Source organism: Zingiber officinale, chromosome 11A, assembly GCF_018446385.1.
Source record: "Zingiber officinale cultivar Zhangliang chromosome 11A, Zo_v1.1, whole genome shotgun sequence".
In the NCBI taxonomy this organism is placed as follows: Eukaryota; Viridiplantae; Streptophyta; class Magnoliopsida; order Zingiberales; family Zingiberaceae; genus Zingiber; species Zingiber officinale.
Genome location: NC_056006.1, coordinates 81684811 through 81694601, shown reverse-complemented (window position 1 = coordinate 81694601; position 9791 = coordinate 81684811). Strand labels below are relative to the sequence as shown.

At 39.8% G+C, this 9791-nt stretch overlaps 1 protein-coding gene across 1 annotated transcript; it reads left to right on the top strand.

Annotated features, from left to right (window-relative positions):
* The first annotated feature begins 7118 nt into the window (after positions 1–7118).
* On the top strand, positions 7119–8883 carry LOC122030875 (cytochrome P450 71A1-like). The gene is made up of 2 exons (XM_042589923.1): positions 7119–8056; positions 8132–8883. The coding sequence occupies exons 1-2, from the start codon at positions 7139–7141 to the stop codon at positions 8744–8746; spliced, it is 1533 nt and encodes a 510-aa protein (XP_042445857.1). The 5' UTR covers positions 7119–7138; the 3' UTR covers positions 8747–8883.
* Positions 8884–9791: the final 908 nt, after the last annotated feature.

Here is a 9791-nt window from a genome sequence, read left to right as displayed (position 1 = left end):
CGTGGTTAAGCACGCTTTCGGGACCCAAGCTTGTTTAGTTGCTTTGTGTTGGGTTAATAATGATTTAAAGGTTTTGTTTGAGTTTGACTTATATCCAAGTACGGTTTTATTATAGCATGCCTTTTGGTTATTTAGAATTAAATCTAAATTTTTAGATCTTGTTGTGAATTTTTCCAACAATTCTTTTAACTTATTAATTTCATTTTTTAATGATAAATTCTCCTCCTCAAGTGTTCGATCTTGAGTTGGATTCGAATTTTTTAATTGTTCCTTGAGGTTTTGATTTTCCTCAAGAAGCGATTTATTTTCATTTTCCAACTTAACTACTTTTTTATTTAAACACGAGATAATTCTAAAGAATTTACGATTTAAGTTTAGGTATACCTCTTGGAACGGAAACGAGTGCGGACTCGTGGCTTGATTCGGGTTCGGACCCGTCTTCCGATTCCTCTGATTCGTCTTCCGTTTCAGCTTCGCGAGCCATCAGCGCGAGGTGACTTTGGTGCTTTTGCCTTTCTCCTTCCGATTCGTCTGAGGAGGAGTCGTCCCATGTTGCTTTGAGGGCTTTCTTCTTTGTTGACTTTGGTTTGTCAAGTTTCAATCTTGGGCATTCATTCTTGTAGTGCCCTTTTTGTTACATCCGAAACATGTGACATTTCTTGAGTCGGCTGGTGAACTGATCTTCTGAAGATCCTGTTTGCTGAAGCTTCTCTTTTTCCTGGTGAACATTTTCCTTACCAGGTTCACCAGGTGTTCTTCGTCTTCAGAGTCTTGATCGGAATCTTCTTCAGATTCGGGTTTGTTCTTCTTTTCTTTAGAGGAACCTGCAAATAAAGCTACACCTTTCTCGACCCCGGCGTTAGTTTGCTCATGAAGTTCTAATTCACAGAAGAGTTCATCCAATTTTAATTTAGATAAATTTTTTGAAATTTTGTAGGCATCTACAATTGATGCCCACAAATTATTTCGCGGAAAAGCATTTAACGCGTACCTTATTAAGTCTCGGTTCTCCATTTAGTGGCCTATCGCGTGGAGACCGTTGAGGATATCTTTGACCCTCGCGTGGAGCTGACTTGCCGTTTCTCCTTCCTGCATTTTTATATTAAAAATTTTGTTTAACAGCAAATCTCTTTTTGTTACCTTCACGTCGCTTGTTCCTTCGTGCAGCTCAATCAGTTTATCCCAAAGCTCCTTAGCGTTTTCATGCGGTCCGACCCGGTTCAGTTCTTCTCGTGTTAGTCCGCAGTGTAGAGTATTGATGGCTTTGTTTTCAATTGATGCCTTTTTCTTTAAATCATTTGTCCATTCTTCAGGGTCTACTATTTTCCCGGAGTTGTCTACTGGAATTTTGTAAGCCTTTGTGACGCTCATCCATTGGTCGTAGTCTGTCTTCATGTAGACCTCCATTCTCCTCTTCCAGTATGAAAAATCATCCCCGTTGAATAGGGGAGGACGTACTGTGCTGAAGCCTTCTTGTTGAGACATCTTATCCTACACACACTAAATTAACTGGAAAAAGAAAATCCCAAGACTTCGTCTTGGATTAGCAGATCTTGCGGGAAAAATAGAAACTCTAAGTTGGTGTTGTACCAATTTAGATTTTAAGTGCAACGAAAAAAATCTTCCAAAAAGATAATAATATTAGTTTGGAATTAAAAAAAATTTCCACCTATCTGATTGGTGGTTGCACCAAATCGAGGCGGTACCTGCTCCGATACCACTTGTAAGACCGTTGGATTCGATGGGGGTGAATATCGATTCGATAAAGATGAGTATAAACGCAGTGGAAAACTAAAATAAACACGGTGTTTTTACTTCGTTCGGACCTGTGACGACTCCTACTCGAAGTCCCGTGAGTACTTTCGTTGGGCAATCACTATCAATTCGAATGAAGATTACAAATAAGTACAAGAATTGACAGAAATAAAATACCGACAAGAGAAGAAGAGTTAGACTTTAAGAAAGCGCTTTGTCGGAATAGCCTCGTGGCGTCGTAGGAGCGTAGAGCAGCAGAGCAAGCAGTAAGTTTTCAGTGCAGACTTGATTTCCTTGAAGCTCCTACCTGGGGCTTCTTTTATATGCTGTCCCGGGCGCCTGGATCCCTTCCGGGCGCCTGGAACGTGACGTAGCTGCACGAACCATGATGCTCCACGTGGCGACGACTCGGCTAGATGAAATTTGCCTTCCGGGCGCCCGGATCCTTCGCCCGGATCCCCTCCGGGCGCCCGGACCACCTTGTTTCAGAAAGCTCCTTGTTCCTGCAAAACAGGGTTAGTCCGAGGCAAATATGTATCCTGTAAAACAGATTGTTAGCACAGTTAAAGTTTAATAGCTGGCTAAGAAAGCGTATGGCTTGGATTCCGTCTTCCGAGACCGGAATCTAGTCACGATCTCGACTTAGATATCCGAAATGGATCTAAGCCGGATCGACGCCTAATGTCCCTTCAGAACGCGTCCTCACTGTCACTCCCTTGAGTGACTTACCTCACTTACCGCCAGACGTCCGGTCAGCCCGTCGACCCGTCTGGAGCGTCCGGTCAGCCCGTCGACCCGCTTGGACTTCTCGCCAGCTATCCGGTCAGCCCGTCGACCTAGCTGGACTTCTCGCCAAGCGTCCGGTCAGCCCGTCGACCCGCTTGGACTTCTCGCCAGCTATCCGGTCAGCCCGTCGACCTAGCTGGACTTTTCCTGCACACTTGATAAAAGTGTCAGACAACAACAAACCTAACTTAACCTGATTTGTCATTCATCAAAACCTGAGTTAGACCGTTAGTGCTAACCGCACCAACAACTAATTCTTATAATTATGTTTATCTCCAAGAGCATGATTTTGACATAGGGTTGTAAAGTGATCCTATATCTTTCCAAGAAATCAAACAATGCTTTAACCCTAAAAGGTGAATTAATGTCATGCAAAAAGAGTTAAAGTCTATGACAAATAATGACGTTTGGGAACTTGTTGAATTACCTAAAGGTAAAAAGCTTGTTGGATGTAAATGGATATTTAAAATCAAACGAGATTCAAGGGACAAGTCAAAAAGTATAAGGTTCGTCTTGTTAATAAGGGATTCACTCAGAAAGAAGACATTGATTACAAGGAGACTTTCTCACATGTGTCGATGAAAGACTCCCTTAGGGTAATCATGACACTTGTAGATTAGTATTATTTAGAGTTGGATGTAAAGATTGCATTACTCAATAGAGACATAGAGGAGTCTATATATATGGTGCAACCAGAGAACTTTGAGTCTAAGGACTCAAAGCACCTAGGATGTAGATTAAAGAAGTTCATTTAGGCTTAAAGCAGGCGTCCCGTCAGTGATACTGAAAATTTGATCAAGTGGTTATCTCATTTGGATTTAAGGAGAACCCCGTTAATCAGTATATAGTTTAATGGGAGTAAGTTTGTTATACTTATTTTGTATGTGGATGATATATTACTTGCAAGCAATAACAAAGGTATGCTGTATGAAACCAAGTCATTTTTATCTAGTAGTTTTAAAATGAAAGATCTTGATGAAGCATCCTTCATTTTAGGCATACAGATCTGTCATGATCGTTCAAGAGAGATTCTTAGACTTTCACAATAGGTATATATTGAAAAAGGGCTTATAATGTATGGTATGCAGAACTATATACTTGATGACAAATTCAACTTGTAGTAGTGTCTATGGCTTGAATTTGAAATAAAGAAGATGGAACAATTCTTATATGCGTCAGCAGTGGGAAGTCTCATGTATGCACAAGTTTGTACGCGACCAGATATAGCATTTATAGTGGGGATGTTAGGTAGATATGTTAGTAATCCAGGACCGTCACACTGGAAAGCAGTTAAAAGAGTGATGCAGTATTTGCAAAGAACTAAAGGATATGCTTACGTATTAGAGATCAGATCACTTGGAGGTGATTGGATATTTAGACTCTGATTTTGCTGAATACTTGAATAGTGGGAGGTCCACTTCGAGCTATATCTTTATGCTTGAAAGAGAGGCTATATCTTGGAAGAGCATCAAGCAGACGCTAGTAGCTACTTCTACTATGGAGGCAGAGTTGGTAGCATGCTATGAAGCATCTAATCATGAGATTTGATTGCGGAACTTTATCATAGCATTACAAATCGTTGGTGGCGTTAATAGACGACCGAGGATCTATTGTGATAATAAAGTCGCAGAAATTTATGCCAAGAACAATCACAGTTTGTCAAAATCTAAACACATTGATATCAAGTTTCTAGCGGTTAAAAAAAGAGTTCAGAGTTGTCAGATCATGATAGAGCACATCAGCATAAATTCCATATTGGTCGATCCACTCACCAAAGACTTGGTGCTTAAGATGTTTTATGTGTATGTTGTAGATATAGTAGTCCTTCTTATGGAAGAATAACTCATCTAGTAGGAGTTTGTATTTATTTTATTACTCTATGTTAATTAATAAAGACAAATATTTATTTTGATTATTATACGTACTTAAAGTTCAAAATATTAATAGGAATTTATATATTTGTTTGACACTGACTATGATATCATCATTTACTACTGTTATTTAGTATCTGGTGTTTGTAAATATGATATAGATTCATTTTGGAATCATAAAGTTGATCATGATTTATTATTACAGTTTAGCATAAAGTATTTCACCAATATGATCTAACCTTTTTTTAAGGTTATTTTAGGACCAATAGAAAATTGACATATACTGATCACATTTCATGTAATTTTCACTATACACATCTACATCTTGAACTACGTCATTAATGACATTGGAATTATGATCACTGCTGGGGCTTATTACGATTATATACAGTAGTTATGACCTTTTTAGTCATATACTAATGAAGTTAATAGACTAGATTATTTACAAGGGCATTCTGTACCCATAAAGTTTGATATCAATTAAAATTTTACTTGTATTTCATATACAACTCACAAGTAGCTCAAGTGGGAGATTGTTGGTTATTATTTCTAATTGGTGGACTTAATTATAAGTTGTGCATATGAATACAAGCTGATTCCATTAATGTGATCTAACTTAAGTTTTTTAGGTTTTGGTTGTTGAATGTAGACCTTGTATGTGTAGAACCTATAGTCCTGCATCTATTATTATCTATGAGCTGATAATAGATATTCACTATATATAGGATTGATCCCCAAGGGTTTAGGGCATCATCTTGACACAACTCATGGTTCCTCATTAGACCTTGAGTTTTTTGGCGCTGCCAACCTTAAGTCCCTTGGAAGACCTTCCTTTTGCTTCTACTCTGCTTCTTCTTCTTCTTCCTCAAGGTTTATTTCTGGACGATGCAAAAGACAAAGATATCTCTTCAATAAGGTTCTTTTGTCTTTGATTATGCTTTATGTTGTTATGTCATGATAAATTGTTGAAACTAGATCTATGCTCATATGTTTTTATATTTTATATATGCAAATTTTTATACAGTTCTTAAAATAATCTATGCGACTTAGGTTTTACAAATTCTATCAACTCGAACATGTTCGATAATTTTTTTGAGCTGAGTTTGAACATATAATATTTTGTTTGAATGCTCATGAGTCTCTCACGAGTTGAATTCAAATTGAATTCTAACTATTGTTATATAATTTTAATTTAAATATATTCAGATTAAAGCTAGAATAATTAGAATTCAAATTAAATTATTTTTAATTATAGTTCGAATATATTTGAATCAAGATTCGAATAATTTAAATCGAACTTGAACTCAAATTTATTTCGAATCAAGCTTGAGCCAAATTTTTTTTATATTTTCAAACTTTGAATATCAGATATATTTTTTGAACATGAACTTAAATATTAATATTTTTATATTATTCAACTTCGATTCATTTGTACAATCGGTAAGACTCTAAAACACTACCTCGACAATGGATGAGTAAGTTGTGACACCTCGAGGTAGAGCCATCGGACCCGAACTTATTATTGAATCAACATCAACAAATATGCTACTTGGGCTCCCGGAAGGCTATGCTATTTGATTTGGAAGGTGCCCAATTATTTTCAGTGGGATGTGTTCCTTTCTACGCAACTTTTCCCTCTTTTAATTAATCTGCTATCCTGCTTGGCTAAGAACAAGCTAGTAGTTTATGAAAAAGAAAGATTTCAATCGCTAGCATGACGGAGGAATACTTTTAATTTAAGTTATCTTTGTCTTCGTCCTATTTTGCCAACTCCGCTTGCCCTCCTTTGCTGAGGTAATTAAATGATCATATGTCTTATGGATTAAGAACTTGAGTTGAATTTTATCTAACAGAGTTTTAAATAGAAATCTAATCTCAGTTGAACAGGCCAATTCTGTAGCAGTACGAGTGGGTGCATGAGCTTCACCAAAGTTCACAAATTTCATCTAAAATGGTCACGTTGATTGCACATGACACACTTGTCAATTGTTAATCAAAAATTAAAAGGAAGCTCAGATTCTCGAGACGTAGCGGGAAGACGATGGACACATGACATTTTATCGTAATAGTTAAAGGTCGATTTTTAGAAATTAATGATCTAAGATTTATCTCACTATGTGTCTATAACCTGTGTACCTATATGTACCTCCCTCTATATTCATAGAGCTGATACTAAGAGAACCGCTAAGGTAGCGGATCATCTTTAAAAAGAAGCTCCAGAATATTTCATTTGTTGATACAATAATTTGGTTTAAAAAATGATAATTCCAGTTAGCCTCATTGACTATCTCTCCGGATGATCGGTCTGATCCCACGGAAGTTTCCCACCGACCACCAGGATAAATCAAGAAGCACACGTGGCGACCAGTCTAGACGTTCAGTATCCTTTTATTACGCCTCCATTTGGAAGAAAATTTCTTTCAAATACATCATAATTTGAGTTCAAACTGTGAGTATCTAAATGATAATTTGGATATCTTATTGTGATACCATGACTCGGGGACTTGTAATAATTTAGCTAAGACTCCAATAATATTAGCTCAAAATTAGTCTAAAACTAATCAAAATTATTTTACTTTACTTAAAATTACTATAATATTGATCAAAATTATTTCAATGTTAATATTATTATAGCAATTTTAATAAAAATAATAATTAAAAGGTAGTCTAAATTGCTCATGTATATATTAATTCACCCCCGCGAGCCAAAGCCATCATCGGCCGTCATGTCTGTGATCTTGTCGGCTGCTACTTTTCTCCCCCAATTCTCTCCCTCATGGATCCTCGCCGCCTTGCTTTTCATCTCCGCGTTCTTCTTCCTCCGGCGGCCACCTAAGAGGAAGATCCGAATCCCCTCGCCGCCGACACTCCCTCTCATCGGAAACCTGCACCAGCTTGGCCCCCTCGCTCATCGCTCCATGCGGACTCTCTCCGCCAAACACGGCCCCGTCATGCTCCTCTACTTCGGCCCCATCCCAACCGTCGTAGTCTCCTCCCCTGCTGCCGCAGAAGACGTGATGAAGACCAACGACCACGCCTTCTCTAGCCGCCCCGACACCAGCTTGGCCGACCGCATCTTCTATGGCGCGCGCGATATTGCCCTGTCCAAGTACGGGGAGTACTGGCGGCGGGTGCGCCGCATCTGCGTCGTGCACCTGCTCAGCCCCAAGCGTGTCCACTCCTTCCGCTCCGTCAGAGCAGAGGAGGCGGCACGCCTCGTGTCCGCCGTCCGCTGCGCCTGCGCAGCCAGCAGTCCGGTGAATGTCACCGAGCTGATCTCCGCCTTCACGTGCGACGTGCTTTGCCGGGTGTTGTTTGGGAAGAAGGGGGAGGGGGGCGGGAGAGCAGAGCTCTCTCTCCACACCCATGTGGTTGAGGCGGTGGGCGGCTCATTTCCGATGCGTGACTTCTCGCCCTGGCTCGCTTGGCTCGACTGGTTAAGCGGATTGGATGCGAAGGTGAAGAAGGCATCGTCAGACTTCGACGCCTTCGTGGAGAAGATACTCAAGGAGCACGAGAGCGATAGGATCATCTTCTCCGATGATCACGATGCTCGCAGAACCGACATGGTCGATGTGTTGCTCTCTCTGCGCAACGACGGCAGCGATTCACTCAGCCGGGAAAGTATAAAGGCCGTCATTTTGGTACAAGATCTTTCTCGCTCCGCTTAAAAATAGACAAATCCCAGATTATCGGATTAACTCAAAATCTCTGTGCAGGACATGTTCACCGCCGGGACTGATACAACCAACACGACCATAGACTGGGCGATGGCGGAACTCATCAGGCACCCAAAAACCATGGCCAAGGCTCAAGAAGAGATCAGACAAATAGTTGGATGGAAAGAGGAGGTTGGAGAGGAGACAGTGCAGGGAATGCCGTACTTGAAGGCGGTGATCAAGGAGACGCTAAGGTTGCATCCTCCTGCTCCCATACTTTTCCCGAGAGAGTCGATGGAGGACGCCCGAGTGTTGGGTTATCACGTCCCGAAAGGTACGAGGATGGTGGTCAACGCTTGGGCGATCGGCAGGGACCCGGCCTCGTGGGAGGAGGCGGAGGAGTTTCGTCCCGAGAGGTTCTTGAACAGCAAAAGCTTCGATTTTAAAGGGCTGGATTTCGAGTTTATACCGTTCGGATCGGGGCGAAGAGGTTGTCCTGGAATTGACTTTGCAATCGTCACCACCGGACTTGCGCTCGCCACTCTGCTCTACCATTTCGATTGGGAGTTGCCCGAGGGAGTGAAAGAGGAGGATATGGACATGACTGAATCGCCGGGGTTTTCTCTCAAGCGGAAATCCAATCTGATCCTTGTGAGTAAACCTATGAACCATTAGTAATTATCTTATCTTGTACTATAAGTATTGAGCTATGCCACCATTGATGTGGGAATTAAGGTCTTCTGTTCACTTCCACTGTTTTCTTATATATGCAAGTCGATCATGCATGCATCTCTGACGATGCCTTATACTTAGTCCAAGTCCAAGTTCCTATTCTATCCTCATCTTCCTCCAAGCCGATTGCAAACTGCTACTCTCAGAGTCTAAGCCGAGTTCGACAATCATTAAGAGGACACCGACATCACCGGAGAGCTACTCAACTTTGTCTTTGTGCTCTGTTTACCTCAGAGAATAAATAAAAGGGAAGAAAAAGAGTAGGAGCGACTGGTTGTAGCCTAGCCACAAGCTCGAGGTGAGTGAGGCTGCAAAGATTGTGGTCAACCCATGATTATAAGATCTCGATCATAAACTTGCGGCTGTGATCTCCGTGATCTCACCGCGAGATTGTGTTTGTTGACCGGCTTGTTAGAGAATCTAACTTAATTGGGAGGAAGAAAAATCAGTTACACCTAATTTAAAATAAAATGGATGAAATTTTTGTCCCATTAAAGGTGCGGAACATAATTTTTTCTGAAATTTAAGAAAGGACGTACGCAGCTTTGGAAATTTTTAAACGGTAAAGTGGAGAAAAATTTTTAATCCTATTCTTAATTTTATATGCAGACTCTCTATTTAAAAAATTTTGTTTCCACTCCCTACATGTAAAGTTTCCTTTACTTCAACTTTCCTCATATAAATATCATGACCTAATTGTCCTCAGATTTTTTAGATATAAAAAGTCCAAGAATGAGTATAATTCTTCTTAAAGTCAGTATTTTATACTAGAATCGAGTATATTTTCTATCAAAATTATCTCTCATATTTTTTAGGTATAAAAAATCTAAAAACGAGTATAATTCCTATTAAATTCAGTATTTTATATTAGAATCAAGTATATTTTCTATTAAATTGAGCATCATTTTTTCCCTGCTTAATATAATTTCTCCTAAATTCAGTACCATTTAAATAAAATTTAGTATATTTTCATTCAATTGAGTATCAT